Source organism: Erpetoichthys calabaricus, chromosome 11 (assembly GCF_900747795.2).
Source record: "Erpetoichthys calabaricus chromosome 11, fErpCal1.3, whole genome shotgun sequence".
NCBI classification, from domain to species: Eukaryota; Metazoa; Chordata; class Cladistia; order Polypteriformes; family Polypteridae; genus Erpetoichthys; species Erpetoichthys calabaricus.
In genome coordinates, this window is record NC_041404.2 from 84,125,849 (window position 1) to 84,146,056 (window position 20,208).

A 20,208-nucleotide genomic window follows, 5' to 3' on the forward strand; every position below is an offset into this window, starting at 1 on the left:
CACCATTCGCTCTCTCGGCAAGAATCAGGTTTATTAAGAATGTTTTTCCTGTTCCTCTGTGGTCATACGTAATTTCCGTTTCAAATGCGAAAAGAATTTTATATATATGGATGAAAATAAATTCCAGAAGATGGTGCATTGCCAAAGTTAAACTTGAATAGACTGAGGTGTACATTAATTATGTAGATTTCAATCCATCTTAGATGGGTATCACAGCTAGTACTACATATATAGTATAATATCTGTGCAGAAAAATCTGTTTAAGTGATTTTATTCAAATTAATAGGGTCCTAGCATTTACTGTGCCAATAAGGGTGTTTGACATATAGACATTATTCTGAATGTGGTCAAATTGTGTACGTGGAAGTCTAAAAGTGTGTAAATTCTTTGAAAATTCAGTGCAAAAAATATTATAGTAGAAAAAGCATAATTTATTACTGAACAGTTTTGCGTTGCTTGTAATGTTTTTTTTTTCTTGTTGTTAGACTCTTCTAGTCAAAATGCAAAGCTATTTGTAAAGCAGAAAAAATATGTTTGCAATAATGTGTTTTCTGTTTCTCCACAGTGATGCCAACTTGAAAGATGTTCTTTCAGACTCAGACTCTGAAATGGGCAGCTCTGAGCAGCTTGAACAGGGAAGCACAGACACTTTAGCAAATGGCTGCAAAGCAGACACAGAGGCAGCTAAGAGACTTGCAAAGAGGCTGTACAACCTTGAAGGATTTAAACGCTGTGATGTAGCACGGCATCTTGGCAAAAAGTAAGTATGTCTTCGCAAACCTCACTTTGTTATTGTTATTGCCATTTGACAATAATGCAGCTTAGTTTTCCTAGAGATATTCCTACACTGTCTGATTTTGTGGTTGTGTACCCCCTGCGCTCCCGTCCCTCCAAAACTAGAAGGTGGTGAAAAGTTTTGTAAGAGGAAACTCATAATAACTCACTTTCTGGAACATTCCACTTCTGGTTAGTTACATAATACTCATTTATGGAAATATGCCAGTGGAAAAATAAGGTTGACATTATTTTGATCCACTTTTTACATTATTGCTGCAAATTAGTTTTTTTTTATTGAGGAAGTAAATTTTAATAGTATAATAAGAATTTAGAATGTCATCCACTAAAATATGTAATTCTTTAAATAAATTATTTTAAAAGGGCACCAGTTCTGACTGGTTTGCAGTTTATAATATACTATACTAAAAAAAGGGAAAACAACTCAAAATTTGTAAATGCTCCTGGAATGTAATGTTCAAAATACTCAGACTATGAGTATAGACTCAGAGTATATGGCAGTATTTTTAAGCACAGTGAAATATTTTTGTTTATGCATATTTGTAAAGAATATTGCATATTATGCATATGTAATGCATATTACATTAAGAATGTTTTAATTTAAGCTAAAGTATAAACTATTCAATACAAAGGTTGTTCTGCCTCGCAGAATAGCTGTTTGATGTTCAAATGAATATTAATATAACCTTATGAATATTCATGTACATAGTTGTAAGGAAGCGGAAATAGAATTACAGGAAGTCAGTAGTTAGACAGCATGTTTCACGATTAGTCAGTGTTAGTCCCATCGAAGCAAAGCCTGCAAGTATTATTTTAAGTTAATTTGATAAGTATAGAGCGAAGTTATATTTTTTATTTAAATCAGTAATTATTTGTATTTTACTTCTTTTCAATTTCACTCTAACTTCATTAAATCGAATTAAAATTGGAGCAAGGCGCTATCTCCTGACTCTTTTTTTTGTGAATTTTTTGTGAAGTAGAGTTTGGCTGCTGTTTAGTTTCTGGTTCAAACACCAAAGATGAGAACAGTATAAAGGTCATATTCTGGAATTCAGCAAGATTTAACAGTATTATTTTCCCTGGACGGACTGATATAACAGGACAAGTGTTTTTCATTAACAGTTATGTACTGATCAATCAGAATGTCATAGGATGCCCAATAATTATAAATGCATTTCAGTACTGTCTCAGTTTAGCATGACACCTGCTTAACTGTGCTAGGCCTCCTTTGTACCTTTGTTTCAATAAAGGAACCTTTGAATAATCTGAATCCTCACCTTACTATTGAATAAAGAGAAAACTCCTAAGAATTGTACACATATGCTCAGCGATTAACTTTACAATCCAACTTGCATATATTGCTAAATTTGGTAGGAGACTAAAAACTGTAATCCATCATAGGCTGTCTCAGTGACATATATATTTGACTTTGCCTCTAAAGTGCCCTGAGATTTGTTCATTACAGAAATATTAAAAAAACCAATAACCTTGAAACCAATATTAGTAAACATAAAACATTTTTTGGATGCTTCACTGTAGCAGATGATATGTATTTAATGTAGAAAGGAATCATGCTCAAAGCCTCATTGATTCATGTCTAAGTAATTCTGTTTTGGGTTATAAACAAGAACCTTGAGGTATGTATTCCTATTCTTTCTTTTACAGTAATGAATTTAGCAAGTTGGTGGCTGAAGAATACCTCAGCTTTTTTGATTTTTCTGGTCTAACCCTGGATAGAGGACTTAGGTAAGTCCCTACATTCTCATGGACTCTTTCACAATGTAGAACGTGCATAATACTGGCTAAGACTATGCAAATTAGACATGCATTTATAATAATTTTATTGATGGCAGCATTACTTTTTTTTCTTAAAACCTAGGGTGTTTTCTCTTATATTTGTGTAGACTATATCAGATATTGTTTATATAGGTTTTGTCATTACACTTCATTTACTGTGTTTTTAAATTAAACAGAAGTCTGCTAAAACTGTAGTAATAGTTGCTATTTTAAAATTGCAGGGTACAAGTAACTGTTTGACAATAATTAACCACTGAATTTTCTTGGGCTATTTCAGTGTTCATCACCTTAAGATATTGAATTAAAATAAATACAAATCACTTTTAAAAATCAAGTAAACTTGGAAATCCTTCTTAAAGTGGTTAAAAAATAATGGAAAATATTTTTATCATTGCTTAACTGCTCATTATCCGGTAATGGCTAACTGAACAGTTTTTAATAGAAGATATTGTGATAACCAGCATGTTTGATGCTTGTATTCTTGTTTCCTCACAAACAGAAGTATCTTTGATGAACTGTCAGGCTGAGATTTTCGTGCTGATGGGCTTTTCTTTCTTGGAGTAATGTGTCATATAAGATGTAATAGTTTAGCAGTCCAATCCCCCTATCATTACATCAGTTATTATTTTGGGCAGGGAGCTGCTAGCTTATTTTGGTCCATTTTAGATACATAATTATTACTGTGGTCATTTCAGGACATTTCTGAAAGCATTTCCATTAATGGGAGAGACACAAGAGAGGGAGAGAGTTTTAATCCACTTCTCAAAAAGATATTGCCAGTGTAATCCAGATGGAATGACTTCAGAAGGTAAGATGAATTTTCCTGATGGTTTTCATGGCCCTTTTTTTCCCAAAATACTGTCTCAGAAAACTGTATTTCTTTTAAATAAATATTATTCATGATTACACTAACTGCAGACAAAAGAATTTTACTTTAGTATGTCTGAAAATGGTTATTCAGCGTTTAGGTTTTCTGATAATTGTTTTTTTCAAACTTGAATATGTACAAAAGCACAAGAATTTATTGAACTCTTCAACACAGTAGATTTAGGTAACTGGATGAGATGATAATTCCAGAACAAATTATATTGAAGTTATAATGGGGTAGAGACTTAGTACAAAAAAACTAAATTCAGCAACTATTTGTTACATGCAATCAGTCTGACTTTATTTTCTATAGCAGCATTTGTAATGATCTGTATATCAAAGTTGTTACAATAATACAGTTGTAAAAGAAATAATTTTGTGTATTGAAATATATAAAATGAATATGTACAGACTGTAAGGTAATGTAGGATCAGCAACATGAATTGGCAAATACAGATGGTACTTGCTAGTATAAGAAAAAAAAGCATATAGTCTGAAAAAGAAGCTTAACAAATTAAGGATTCAAATCTCAGTTGAGAGTTGTGAAAATAATTTAAAACAGACATATGTTTTTGCAGTTGCAGAGCATCCAGATGATGAACTAGACATATGCAGTAAAAGTATAAGGGACTTTAATTCATCATGTGCCATCTTGTCAGCAGCTCCAGCAGGAGTGCACACTCCTAAAATTATGTTTATTTTGCTGCAATTTCAGTTCCAAGTAATTTCACTCCCTGTAGTTATTTTGGTTCTTCAAATCATAGAGTGGATGCTTATTCAACACTGTATTTATTTTATGTTCAGGAAGATTCAGTGCTTTATAAATTAAGCCTTTAAACATAGAATAAACTTTACTTGTAGCCAGTAAATACCTAAATAAAATTAGAATTAGCACATATGTAGGTTTTTCTTGGGATGTTTGCTGCTGTACTTTGCAGCAATTGTAGAACAGACAGAGCATAGCTTAAACTGAGGTAGGATTTCAACATATCCATGCAGAAGTGGACCTTGTGTTGCCTTACAGGTATATTGGTGGGTAATGAATTGAAGCATTTGTGCTTCATAAGAGTGTGAGATGATTCACAGATTAGGAAAGTTAAAACATTGCTTCATATTAGCATGCCAAATATTTATTATAGAGTCTTTTTAAAATTTTACTTTATTTTATGGACGATAGATTGGAGGTCAAATTATATTCTCTATTCATTGACTAATATCAGTATATGGATTATTTTAGATCAAAGTGAAAGAATCTTTTTTTTTTTTTTTGAATGTTCCACCACGTTATTAATGCTTAATATGGCACAGAATTCAGTCTTCAGTTTTGTTCATGGAACTATAGCCTGGGTGGTGCTTTATACAGTCATCTAGGGAGCACCATATCATGTTCAAAAAACATATCTACTTTTTTTTCTGTCAGACAAATGCGCAGAGCATAAACTACAGTACACATTGATGTCACTGACTGACATTTTATATTCACATACTTGGGTGGTATAGCTAGTACTTGTTGTGTTTAAATGATTTTTTGTTTCTTTATATCACTGATCACTGCAAAGGGCCATGCAGCTCTTTTTACAGGTTTATTATTTACATAAAAAGTTTGAATTTATCTAGTAGTGTACATTTTTGTGAGCGACTTGCTGACATATTTTTGGGTCACTGTGTTGCTACCAATAGTGGATTGTGAGAACTTCGTGTGGTATGATGAGGGTTTAAGTCATAAGTCACAGAAAATGGGCAAAGTGTTGGGGGAGTACAAAACGGAGAAGGATGAAGGTTCATTTAGTGAAAGCCAGTCATGCTCAAGGGCAGCTGGGAAAGATAGAGCCTTTGTAGGTATGTCGTAGTAAACAAAATGCAGAGGGAGCAAAAACTTCTTAACGGTTATCCTATACATTTTGAATCACTCTTGGATAACCCCAGATGTGTAAGAGTTTTAAGAAAGAACTTATCAGATGGAATTAGATGGAGTGTCAGAGTAATTTAATATTAGTACTGCATACATCAGGTGCATTCAGGAAGAATTCAGACGCAATAGTAGATTCGTTGCATTTGTAAGGAGCCAACTGAAATCTCAAGGCAGCAGGTTTGTGGACTTGAGAATCATAAAATTCATAATCTATATTAAAAGGTGTACAGATGTCATGTTTTTATTTCTCACATTATAAATATATATAGACAAACTTTTTTTTTGCTACAAAGAATACAGGATGGCACTGTGGCACAAAGGGTAATGTTGCCTCTACCTCTCATTTCATTCTTTGCTTGAATGCCTTCTGTGTGCTGTTTGGATAACTTGGCTGTGTCTGCATGGATTTAATATAGGCATTCTGCTTTTGTTCCATAATCCAAAGATGTTTGGATGATTGGGGGCACCAAACTACCCAATTCAATGTGGATGTGAGTTATGTGTCCTGAGGGGGTAGGTAAAGTTGTGTCCCAACTTGTCCCTTTGCTACAGGGATAGACTTTGATGCAAGGGTACCCGACAACCCTCTACTAGAAAGTCAAGTTCAGAAAATGCAAATATAAATTTAATATGTTGTATTTTATTATCAATCATGAAATAATTAACAATCAAACAATTTACTGCTTCATATTTGCATTTTGTAGATCTGTCATCCAGTTGTGGTGCTGAAAACCGATCCTCCATCCCACCCCTGCTCTTCATTCACAGTACTGAAGCATTAAGGGAGAAACCCCCTGCTCTTCAATCACAGTGCTTAATACACACACACACTCACACAGTAAAGTAAGTTTCACCAGCACATGTTAAAGCATGAAAGAGGACTTCATTTTACCAAATAACTATTAATCTGACTAGGGGGCACTGTCCCCTACTCGCTTCACTCGACAAACCCCGTGCGGGCACTACGTGCTAGTCACTTCACGGCTCTGCCCCTCACGTATGGGGAAGCGGATGTACAATTTAAACATTGTTATTTTCATGGGAATTGTTAAATATGCATAATAGACCTAACCATTTTACGTTACAGTGAGTAATTAACCATAGTAAAAAATATTAAATATTTCTAATAAATAAAGCGACTTTTTTGAATGTTTGTCCCTGTGATTTGTTAATTTTCATAGCAAAAGCTAGTCTAACGGGAAATTGTAAACGTTTCAATACGAAAGGCAAATCAAGATCTCCTTTGGTGTTCAGATTTTTTCCTCAGAAGATGTACTACATTACCTTTCTTGTCACTTGTTAAAATTTTACGTGTCAGAATTGTTCGACCAATTTTGAATACAACTAGTCTTGTCCTATTGCATAGCCCATCACTCATAAATTACGCAATAACATTACGATACATCCAGAAACTGTGTCTGATAAAACCATTCACACGAATGAGAGGTGTGACGACCGTGGGCGTGGGCTGTTAACCGTAAACGGTTGAGAGGAGGAAGGGACTTGAAAAAATCTCCTGGCAATAGTCTCATCTCGTCTGAAGATTTTCTTTTATAATAGAGAGATGTATTTTGCTAATGGGTCATATTGACATGAGAAAAAAATGCAATTCTTTAACACTAAATGTCTAATGTTACAATTATAAGCCACTTATTAGGTTATGTTTTACCTATCTTATATAGTTCTTTTAAAATAATTTGTGTGTATAATGCTTACATTTGACACAGTTTTGGAATAGCTCAAAGCTAACCCAAAGACAAAATTGTGATATTTGAGGGAATTCTCAGTTTTATTTAATTCAGTATTGCAACATTTTTAAACATGAACTGGGCTGCTGTTTAAAAAATTACTTACTTACTCACCCTTATTTACCGTTTCCTAAAGAATTTCTTAAAGTATTCAAATTATTTACACACAGAAACCTAATAAATACAATTTAGGAGCATGGGGTGCTACAATAGTGGGTACAATGTATGAGCCAATCCTGAAGAGGCTGCCAGTCCATTATAGTTTAGTCACTGATTGACAGCTTCATTTTTCTTCCTATCTTAGTAGAACTGCAGCACTCAAAAACAAACAAAAAATGATAAAGTTTAGTTTAAGTTTAGTATAATTTGAGTGTTTTTCTTTTACTCTTATTGTTTAGACAGGTCTCTTGTTTTATCAGAAGTAATGACCTTCGGCATCAGGTATAAAACCTTGCTTAGATTCCATGCTAAAATTTTGCTTATGTTTGAAAGGCAAAAACAAACACACACACATAAAATTGGATTTATAAAACCTTACATACACCATGTGCCACACCAAGTTCCTTTATAAATCTCAAATTAACTTAAAACTATGTACACGTGCACAAGTTTTAAGGCATCACCCATTACCTCCCACCAGTAATGATGTATGATTTAAGAAACATTTTTTTTGAATATTTATAATTTAATCTGCATATAAATTTGACAATGTTCCTTAGTGGCATCTTTACCATACACCTTGGGAAGACACAGAAACAAAACTTCAATGAGTTTGAACTTCAGGTATTACTGGCTGAAGTGGAGAACTACAAAAACATTCTTTCGGCTGGTCTCTCTGTAAGAGTCACAAAGAAAAGAAAAAATAAGAGTAGGAGCAGCCAAGATAAGATAGCAAAAACAACATGCCATCATGCAGTGCCAAAATCACTGCCAGTGCCATGGAACCCACAAGACGTGTGTTGACTGATGAAGTGCTGCAAACACAAAAGGAAACCCAGCATGAATTGAAGCAGGCTATATGCACCGAAATGTAAGATATTCAGAACATTTTTATTGAACTTAAAATAATTTTGTCAACTAAAAGTGATTGTACCAATACATGCAAGTCTCTTTACTTTTGAGACATACAACATCCAAAAGTCTTTGCATTACCATTGCAATGTCATGAGGTACAGGGTCTGGGTCATCTATGTGCTCATTGTGGCCCATCTCAAGAGACAGAGACAGTCCATGTTTGTGTGCTGTGTTCTGGAGTACTGCATAAGCCATCGCAATGAGGCAAACCTTTGTGGAGCCGTGCAACATTGCCCCTGCAACGTATAACAAACACAAAACACAAATAATAACAATGGATGAATACTGAAATGTCAATGAACGTGAAATTGAATCCAGTTAAATCACCGCCCAGAATATGGATGACTGATTACAAAAAAAAATGATTGTGTTTGAATCTCCCGAATAAAAAACCTGGCAATGATTGAACTGTCGTGAATCTAGCGGAATGAGAAGCAAACTGGGAACAAGGCGCGATGTGAATAATGGCAGAAAATGATGATCTGTTGTCGGTAATGAAATCTCCATCTCTCTCCTTTTTCTCTTCTTTCTCTCCTGATGGTTTAAATAATGATTAGCCAGATGTAATTGGTAAAATCCCGACCCTGACATGTCCAGGGGGTCGCTGCCTCCCCGCAACACCCTTCCCCATTTCTTATTACGGGGACGACATTTAAACAGACACCCATTAGTTTAAAACGGGGTGCTGAGACGAGATGCAACTGGGTGCAAACAGAATAAACACCAATACCTATGTGGCCCCGCTACACCATTACGTAATGAGCTTGCTTTTGAAAACAGAAAGCACTTTCATTTAATTAAATTTTCAGCTAATATGAGATACTCAAATGTGTCCGACTAATGTTTTTGTGAGGTAGCCCAGCTGAACCCACGATTCCTTTATTTTATCAAATAGCAGTGTGGGAAGCAGACTTCATGTTCATGCTGTATGGGATGGTTGGCTTCTTGGTAATGTTGCCATTGTCAGTTATGTCATACAAAACACATTTTTACAGATAAAATAATGTGTATGAATTGGACATTGTTACCAACATTGAAGAGAACATTTCAGTGAACTGTGTCATAATTAGTTAAAGAACATTGGAAAGTTACTGAAGTATTATTGAACTATGCAACAAAATTAGATTTTCTTTTCCCCTCATTGACATGTGGCGTGGAATTGCTAAAATCCCAACACCAAAAACGTCTGTATAGGACTTACAGATTGTCAAAGTTTTCCGTAATGTTAAACCGACTTTCACTTAAAGTTTGTGTTTAATAGATACAGACTTTTGTGTAAGCAATCTTATGCACATTTCCAAATGTAAACATGTTTTATATACATTTCATGGCATGAGACTGTGTTTTGTCTCTTAACATAGTAAACCTCTACAGAACTCTTTCCACAAATTGCTACTTATGCCTTTTTTATTATATTAATATTTATTTCATTCTTTTCTAAATGCCCATTTGAAAGTGGCTATTTTTGCAAAAATCAGTTGTCATTTAGCTGTGGTATTAATGGAAGAAGTAGTCAATGTAGGACATGTATACTTGTCATCCTAAATAAATGTGCATAACCAATGTTCAGAAAGTATGTTATATACAACAAGCCATGCTATCTGTCCAAGACAGGAAGTAGAATAATTTAAAAATATATGCTATCTCTTGCCCTGCATGTACCTTGAGCACCTTTCCTTTGTATTTGTGTCTGGACTTTTCTTCACTGGCATTCCCTGTCTGAAACAAATTCTTTAATTGACCATTCATGTTGCTCTTAGGGACAGGACACAGCACAATGTTTTATTATACATTAGGTATGTCAGGCCCTGCCATAGAGCCTAGAAACTGTACAGGCTTTCAAACTTCAATTAATGTCTCCTTTTCTCATTTGGGTGTGTGAGGTTTCACAAAGCCAACAAAGCATTTTATGAAGGAACTCTGGTTTTTTTTTTCAGATTAATAAGATTTTCAGATTAATAAGACTCAGTTTTTAGAAGTTAACCTCTGTCAGTTACCATCTTTGTTACATGATATACATGTTTTTCATAGTTATAGTACACATAGTTTTTTCCAGAAACTTAAATAATGCTTATTTTTTTCCTGAGAGTGATGTTTTTCCAACCAGATTGTTGGATTCTGGCAAACAGTTTAAAGGGCTTCTGGCAATTGAGTTGAATTTTTTGCAGATGAAGTCTGTTGTGCATTTGTTCCATCCTAAAACCTAATAACTCTGTTATTATTCTTCAGAGCAAGTTTTTGATTACTGACGGTGAGGCCTAAAATTTTTCCAGAACATAACAAAAAACAGGATTGTAGAATGCAGCTTCTGTTTTATTGCCTAAACATGGTATTTACAATGCTGATTTTCTGTCTTCTCTTGTCACTGCATAGGATCTAACAATTACCCCTTTAGAAGAATAGAAACTGTAATAAAGAATATGAATGCATATTCATATATTTTGTAAACCACTGAATCTGTGGTTTATGCATCTTAGCAAGGCCCACTCAGATATTAATTCACATAGGGTCAACTAAGAACCACCAATCTGTGGCTGTCTTTAAGAATCTGGAAGCAAACCCATATAGACAACTGGATGCAGGATTTGAACCCAGGATACTGGATCCGTGGACTGTGATTTTATTCCTAAAGAAATGTGCACATAGTTTATTTATGTATAGTTCAGCAAATACATTTAAAATACTTGCATTCTATACAAATGTTACCTTTTATTGGCTAACTAAAAAGTTAATAAAAGGTGTCACTTTGCTTGGCTTTTCTCTAAATTCATAATGGCTAACACAGTACAACACCCTAGTACTATATACAAATGTTAGAAATGTTTTAACCTCCTTGGCATTAACCCCGATATAAATATGAAATAAACTTTGTTTGGATTTATAGTGTCAAGCTTGAAAAACTCTTGGGACAATATTTCTGCCATCCTGTGGATGAAATAACATTATACTGCAAAAAAAACATGAATTTTGTATGTGTTCTGCAACACTGTCATCAATTATCATTAATATTCATGAGTGGGGAGTAGCCGTCAACAAAAAAAAAAACACAATGGTGGATAAAAAAAGCGGTAAAGCTAGTTGTAGAACAAACTGAGTATGAAGTATTAATTGAATCAAGTGATAGTGATGACAGTGTGAATTGGTCATCAGACACTGACATGAAGCTGATGCATATGGCACTGTACAACCAAACCACCATGATATGCCTAGTGAATTTGGTTGCCTGAAGGTTCAGTGTGGTGTGAGTAGCTTCATGGCAAAAAGGCAAAATGACTGCGATCAAGTAGAATGGCAAGAAAGACATTAGCCTCTTAAACACTGTTCACAATATAGCAACTATCAAGATTTATGTCAGGGTAACTGTGGAAGTCACTCAGCCTTGTGGAAGATCACACAATGGGCAGTATTGCTCATGCAGATCAGGCAGTGACAGTCTACCCTGGCATATTCTGCAAAAGAAAAATGCACAATGAAACACACTTCTACTGCCCCGAATGCAATGTTGGACTGTACATCGGGGAATGTTTCGAAACACCTCACATGAAGGAAATGTACTCAGTACAACAGTGCACACTACATATACCTTTCCAACTGTATTTATACTGACATTTTGTTATTTATATGTTTCCTTTGTGCATAATAACATTTTTCTTGTAATAATAACATTTTGGCTCGTTTTTCCAGGGTAAATACAGTGGAACCTCTAGATACGAGTTTAATTCGTTCCAGCACTGAGCTTGTATAGCGAATTTCTCGTATCTAGAACAAACTTCCAAATTGAAAATAATGGAAATCCAGTTAATCCGTTCTGCACCCCAAATATATTAACATAAAAATCAATTTTCCTAACAAATAACACTGATAAATTATATATACTGTAGTCTACCTTTAATAAATAACACTGGTAAATAATATAACTGATTATTAAAATAATCAAAACAGGTGTCCAAAGTGCAGTAGAGCATTCAATAAATCTTTAAATAAATAATCCTTAAAACAGTTGTGAAGTGGAGGTTTAAAATACACAAGAATAACAATCCTTTAACACGAATTTAAAACGTCAAAAGGATGCCGTCTTTAAAAAACAGATGACAATCCCCGGTGCTTCTTCTCTGTTAGCGTCTCACTTGCGGGCTCTGCAACAGGCGAGACACTCTTAATGCAGCTGACCTTCTCTACACCGTCCTGCTTCAGCTGTTTGGCTCGCCTGTTCAGCTCACTGTTCAGCTACACGCGAGCCTGCACTCACTCACTCACTCACTCGCTCGCCCGCCCGCCCGCCTGCCTGCCTGCCTGCCTGCTTGCTTGTGCGCGCGCGCGCACTCTCTCTCTCTCTCTCTCTCTCTCTCTTTTCTTTTACTTTTTCTCCCCCTTAACCGGCTCGCGCTTCTCTATATATGCGGGGAGGACATGGCAGCTGCAGCCCATCAGCCACAGGAACAATCATGGATGTGGGCAGTTTCCCACCTGTGCACTTAAGTGAGAAACGCAGACACCGCAGATCGCGGCTCGCAACTGCTACCACGCCCCCTTGCTAAGCCGCGAGCTATACCCACAGCCTGGCTCGTGGCTCGTTACGCGAGCCAATGCTCGTATTTAGATCTGAATTTTTCGCTCATACTTTCCTCGTATTTTGAATTTCTCGTATACAGAGGTGATCGTATCTCGAGGTTCCACTGTAAAACACTAAGGAGGCTACTCGGGTGCAAATATAAAACTTAACAGAAAATCTTATTTATTATAATTAATCGATTAACTTTTAAAACAAAACTAGTAGTTTCATCTTTTGACAAGGCAGCAGAAACAGTATTCCATTTTTGTTATCTTTGATATAAAACAGTCTCTTGCTTTGTCAGAGTGTCCAATCACACAATCAAATATCTAAATACTCTCAAAGCTGAATGTTAACCTAACATTTAATTCATTAAATTTAATTTGGCATTTCTCTTAAATAACTTACATGCCATGCAGAATTTTACACTATTCTTTTGTGTGGAATAGGATGAAGCATCCATCTATCAATCCGTCCATTTTCAGGTTTGCTTAATCCAGTGCAGGGCTCCACAGAAAACAAAATGTTTTTTTGCATTTATACGGAAAAAAAACATATAATTGGTTGACACTTTCCCAATATTTTGATAATTTTGATTATTGTTTAGCAAAGAGTCTTATTATTTCTAGTTAATAGCAAAAAGCCATTTTTAAATGCTGATTTGTGCAAGTAAAACCATCATTTTTAGCGTGAACTCTTCCTGTTTATAAACCTCACCACCATCTTTTATGAAATGCACTAATGACCACATTTCCTTATGTCACCATATTTTATAGAATGCATTCATTTTCCTGCCCAAAAAGCACAATTTTATATGGAATCATTTTGTGGATGGAGTTGTGACTTAAAACTAGTTTCCACCCTAAAATAAGGCCTGGATGAAAGGCTGGCAGATTTATGGAATGTTTTATAGAACTTCAAAGTCACAATTCAGAAAAAAAAATAATTCTATCCAGCTGGCAGGGATTTTATTTTCAAAACTCAATTCATATTTTCTCCATCAGACTACTGTAACAAAAAGAGTATTAAGAGGATAAAATGGAAAATAAGACAGATGATTAATGACAGCAAGCAGTTTTTTTTTCTACTTTTGCTCTGGGAGCCCTATATTTATTTATTTTTAACTTTATCAAAAAGAACCTTGTTATGGTGTGAAAGGTCAAATAAAGGCCGATTCATTAATTTTGTTCAGTAAAAATAAAAACATCTGAATTAAATCAATAATCATTTTATATATCAATTTTAATCTCTTTTTACAAGAAAATACATTTTATTATTGTAAGACACTGAGCCATAGAAATATAGGACATAGCTGAACTTGTAAATTATGTCACTGGACAATGTAAAACTAATTACAATGTACTAAACTTTCCTGTAAATGGTCCTACACTTTACTTTATATGAAGGTTAATTGAATTTATAGAAGATTCTTGAACAGGGAAGCAGATACTCTGAAACAAGATTTAAATGACAGGTCTAAGTTTTTGTCTCTTAAATGATGCAAAGATATTGTCCACCTTCTTAAGCAAATCTGCTTCCATCCATCCATCCATTTTCCAACCCGCTGAATCCGAACACAGGGTCACGGGGGTCTGCTGGAGCCAATCCCAGCCAACACAGGGCACAAGGCAGGGAACCAATCCCGGGCAGGGTGCCAACCCACCGCAGGACACACACAAACACACCCACACACCAAGCACACACTATTTCTTATTTTCTTTTTGCTTTACAAGTGTGAGTACAGCAGCTAATCGTCACTGCTAGCACTAGTCATGGATGGGCTCTTTTTATGACCCATCTCAATCTGTTTTCTGAATGAACTTTTTCCATTACAGGCCTACATTGAGCAGAAGCCTTGCACCCTTGGGTGTCATCTTAAAAATATAATCCAAACATATAAGCAAGAACTGAATAAAAGAAAGTACACATCAGGTTATTTAAGAGCATGAAAGAAATATAACAACTGTTTACTTTGTGGGCCAAAATGGTAAAATGTGATGAGGATGATTTTAAAAGCTTGCTGCCACTTGCTCTAATTAATTCACAAGTTTAAAAGATAAAAGATACCATCAATGTTAAAAATTAACAGAGTCATGTTGGTAAAAGAAAGAACATGAAAGGAAATGAAAGGCTGTCTGCGTTTAATGAACTGCTCACTGTATTTTGCATGCATTATAACAAATACAAGCCTACAAACTAAAACTACTTTTGTCATCAATCAACAGATTGTGATATATTACAGTATTCACCAGACATCTAATTTTACTGCGGCATGAAGAAAATTATACTGAGTGTCAAAGGTTGACATTCTGCAGTAAAACCAAATTTAATATACTTTCAACAGCAGGTAAGAAGTATAGGGAGCCAAAATTCCTTGGTTTGTATTATGTAAAGGGCAAATTATGCCTGGAGAGCGCTTACCCTTATACTGAGATTATCGTATTTAGTATACAACAAAATTATATTTTCAGTCTGTTAATTACCTATCATTTGTAATTTGCACTCTGCAAAAATAATATATGTAGCACAGCTCATAAACATATGAAGGTCTGCAATTTTTGGATTCCTTCATGCAAACATAGCATTAGTTCAGAGAACATGAGAAATTACGATATGGGATTTTTTTCTTCCAGTCCTCCATTCCCCTTCCCTTTTAAATCACAAAATAAATTTACAATCTAGCATTGTTTTTTTTTTCGTTTCTGAAAATATTTATCTACACTGAGAAGTGGTGATTTTAATAATTGTCTGCAATATAATAAAACACGGGTGGCACGGTGGTGCAGTGGTTAGCACTGCTGCCTCGCAGTTAGGAGACCCAGGTTCGTTTTCTGGGTCCTCCCTGCGTGGAGTTTGCATGTTCTCCCCATGTCTGCATCAGTTTCCTCCCACAGTCTAAAGACATGCAGGTTAGGTGCATTGGCAATTCTAAATTGTCCCTAGTGTGTGCTTGGTGTGTGGGGGTGTGTGTGTGTGTATGTGTGCGCGCCCTGCCCAGGGTTTGTTTCCTGCCTGGCGCCCTGTGTTGGCTGGGATTAGCTCCAGCAGACCCCCGTGACCCTGTAGTTAGGATATAGCGGGTTGGATAATTGATGTATGGATAATAAAACACTATGGTCTGTGTGCCCAGTATCTGTGAACAATCTGATTGGTCAGTTTGGCTCATAACTCATACTCATAAGAGTAAGTGTTAGTGTGAGATACATGAGGAAGAGTAAAGATGTACAGGGCACACTGGGAGTGTCACTTTCAAAGATGGCAAGTATAAAACTGGATAGAAGGTGAGAAGGTGCTTCAAAAATAACGAGAATCTGAGAAGCAAGGCTTTATGGGAATGTGCTTGAGAGTATGTGTACCGGTGAAGCAGTGTTCACATATACTAAAATAGGCACTGAAGGTAAGGATAGCAAATATTTTTAAATTATTCTATTACCATAGCTAGTACTTTTATAATTCTTATGTCAATATGTTTATAAGATCTGATTTGAGATGGAAAAAGGTCTGACATGGCCTCTGCGTCAACATTACTGTAGTTTTAGCTTGCATTCCACTATGGTTTAGGGAGAGATTTATATCTTCAAAAGCATCTGAAAATGTCTTCTGGTATTTTTAAGATCCAGATTTACTTAGGAGAAGGAAATTACATTATGTAACTGGCAAATTCAACTCTAAGCTGAATATGAAAGTACTAACCCCATGCTGGGGACATCTCTATTTATCAATCATATTTGGGTATATATATTCAGGGAGTTGTACAATAAATGCCTGTGCTGTTGGCAGTAATCATTATTTACATTTCATTTTGTAATTTGTCCAATTCAGATAACAGAAGAAAAGGATTTGACTTGGTTTAAAGAATCAAATCATTACTTAAGTTACAGTGATAAACAGACACTTATAGTCACAGCGTTTTTTTTCTATCCTCTTTTTGATAATACATATTAATGAGCTCATTTAAATTAACAGCCAGCATCCATAGTTATTTTTTATACTTTATTTCATTTGTGAAAGCTTTAAAGATTCAGCTCCTTCAGTCTTTCCACAGCACTCAAATTATCTGTCTTGTGTAAGTCTGTAAATTCTACTCAGGACTTATATTTAATTAGTTTCAAAATTAAAAATGGAACAGTTTTTCATTAAATTGGCTTTAAAAATCAATTGCTTAAAGAAAAAAAATACCTTATGACAAACCTCTTTTGAAATGAGCTTAAGACACATGCATGGCATGTTTTAACAAGCTTCAAAGCAATGAATAAGTGTAAAGTATTTGCATTCTTTATATTGCCAGGGATACAAAAAATTGTTAGGTTATGTAAAGGGATTAACCTTCCTGTGTTCATTCTGACATAGTGGTTTAGTCTGTTGTGTTGTTGTTAGTCACTATGTAAAAATGACAGTCGGGGAAAACTAGCAATTAGTCATCCTTTGCCCAAGGTAGCCCAAGGCTATTGATTTCAAGATTTCAATTTTTAAGTATTACTCACAGTATCTAATGCTATTCGTAAACTTTGACTGGGTTTCCTTTCAAAAAATGAATAACGTTTACTAATGCATTTTTTCAGGTGAAATATCAAATTTTGTAAATTTCTTTATAAGACAAGTTATTTTTTCTATACAGTACTTTAAGGTGATATTTTTCTGTATTCAAATAGCACTCTGCTTTATTTGCATATGAAACCTAATGGTTCTTCACATCCCTAGATAGCTACTTCAATAAAACTACACAGTACATACAAAAGCTAATTTATCTTTACATTTGGATAATACTTAATTTGTGTTAGAGAATTAAGTTTTGCAAATAGCAATGACATTTAAAATTCACTGGGCTCTCAATTTAAGTCTGCAGAAAAGTGTAATACATGACTGTGTTCTGTCCTTGTGATATAACAATGGTTTTTCTATCCAAAAGTATTTCTTTTAAATATAAAACTGTCAAACAAGGAATTAAACAATCATACAAATAGAATCTTAGAATAGTGCATACATTATAATAAAATTCTGAGAACATTGAAATTTGACTAAATAAAATTATTTTCAGTTTTGGATTAATCTCCCACAATTTCCCTCTTTTATATCCCATCCTTTCTGATGCTATCTCCCATACATATATCATCAGTGAACTGAACTGCGATTCAATGTATCTGCATGTCTCTTATTTGTAGCTCAGTACATGAAATGATTCTTTCTATAAACTAATTCGGTGTAGTGTACTGCGAGACAGTTGTCTGCAGTTTGTTCCTCAGTTCAATATACAAACTGATCCTTTTGGTGAGCTAGTTCAGAGGTTCATTCTTTGGTTCATTGTATGAACTGTTTATTTCAGTGAAATAGTTCATTGTACTGTACTGTGAGTCTCATGTCCACAGTTCATGAACGAACTTTTCCAGGATCATTCAATCAGTTAGTGTACTGAGATGCTCATAGTCACTCAGTCAGACTGAACCGATCAGTGGGAGATGCTTGATGTCATCTACCAAATCAGTCATTGGCTAGTTGCCATCATGACTGTTTTGTTGAAACAGTTTACTAATAAGCTATTTCCCCAAGACAGCAGCAATTTAAGTGAATTTAAGATGATAGCTCTGAACTTTCACGTAATGCTGTATAAAACTATTCGTTCTTTAATGTCATTTAACCAGTATGTTCGTTCAGAGATCAAGACAAGTACAAAAGAAATAGTTTGTTTGTTCATTTCACATCACTAGTACCACTGAATCTAATGGCGTTTTCACACTCATAGTGTCTGTTGTTCCGAATCAGGGGATGTTTTGTTACCTGCTGTTCACCCTGCTCACTCACGACTGCACAGCCACGCACAACACCAACCACATCATCAAGTTTGCGGATGATACCAAGGTGCTGGAACTGATAAGCAGGGATGAGGAAACAGCATACAGAGATGAGGTGGAATGGCTGTCTGCATGGTGTGAAGACAGCAATCTATCTCTCAGTGTTGACAAGACAAAAGAGATAATCGTGGACTTCAAAATTAACATTCTGCCCACATCCCACTCAGCATCAACAGTTTAGATGTGGAGACTGTTAGGAGTACCAAGTTCCTCGGTGTGCACATAACTGAGGAACTTATGTGGACACATAACACCTCATCACTAATCAAGAAAGCCCAGCAGAAGACTACACTTCCTGAGGCAGCTGAAGTGAGCAAGTCTTCCCGCTTCCATCCTTACCATGTTCTACAGAGGCTTCATTGAGAGTGTTCTGACCAACTGCATCACTGTCTGGTATGGCAACTGCAACATATCCGACCGCGAGCGCCTGCAAAGGATAGTGAAGACAGCAGAGAACATTATCGGGTTGCCTCTCCCTTCACTACAGGACATATTTTACAAACACAGTTTCCGCGAGTCCTGCAGCATTGTACAGGACCCCTTACACCCCTCACATGGACTTTTCACACTTCTGCCATCCAAGAGAAGATACTGCATCAAAGCCAGATCTGCTAGGCTGCAGGAGAGTTTTTACCCCCAAGCTGTAGGACTCCTTAACACCATGCTGCCACCTGGGATCTTCCACACTGCCTCACCCACCTCAAAAAACAGAACTTTTATACATGCAAGCCACTTTCCTGCAAAGACTAGTGTGCATGTAGAAAAAGAACTGAAAATCTCATACTGACCTTTAAGGATTTTGACACTCTTCATATCCTGCTGTGAAACATTCTGACCTGTCATTGTTTACACATGTCTTAAACAACTATTATCATACACGGACAATTTCTGTATTATCTATATCTATTATTTATAATTTTTTATTATATTACATATCTATTGACTATATTTATGTATCTAGATTGCAAATGCCATACATTGCATCAATGTTCATATTGCTAACTATACATCAATATTGCTGCTACTTCTTTGTCTTGTCTTTGCACAATGTCTTGTCTTGTTTGTGTTTTAATTTTAAATTTTAATTTTAATTCTATTTTTAATTTATTATTTGCACGTCATGTTACACTGTGCACCCTGAGCTTCGCAATTTTGTCTATCTGTATACTTGTATATGGTTGAGATGACAGTGAAGTTCACTTTGACTTGAATTTCTAGTTACTTCAGTTGTGTTTCAAACCATAAACTTTCACGTGAACTAAACATAAAAATAAACATCCCATGGACTTTTTTCTTTGGGCAGAAAAATTTTTCCCTGGGAAAACATATCATAGTAGGTTTTTGCAAACTGCTGAATTTTCCTTAATTATTAACTGGATAATGATGTGCTACTAAACTTAAAATAAGCTCTGCTAATGACATACTCTGATGTTCTTCAGTTTTCTGACAGTAGACTTGTTAGGTAACTATGTAATGTTGCATATTTACTCTCCAGTAACCTCAATTTAATGCTCCATGTTAATCCTCGACTCATTATGCTGTGAATGATATTCCCCAATTAACGTCAACAGACGCTCAACATGACTACAGCAGCACGCAAAATGTCATGCATAA

The 20,208-nt window shown here is 35.3% G+C and overlaps 1 protein-coding gene across 2 annotated transcripts in view; it reads left to right on the forward strand.

Moving 5' to 3' along the window:
• psd2 (pleckstrin and Sec7 domain containing 2) overlaps positions 1 to 20,208 on the forward strand; it is a 265,093-nt gene that overhangs the window by 186,772 nt on the left and 58,113 nt on the right. For both annotated transcript variants that reach the window (XM_028813479.2, XM_028813480.2), the window contains 3 exons: positions 566 to 760; positions 2,461 to 2,541; positions 3,288 to 3,400. In XM_028813479.2, the coding sequence (XP_028669312.1) occupies positions 566 to 760; positions 2,461 to 2,541; positions 3,288 to 3,400 (389 nt within the window). The remainder of the gene's footprint in view (positions 1 to 565; positions 761 to 2,460; positions 2,542 to 3,287; positions 3,401 to 20,208) is intronic.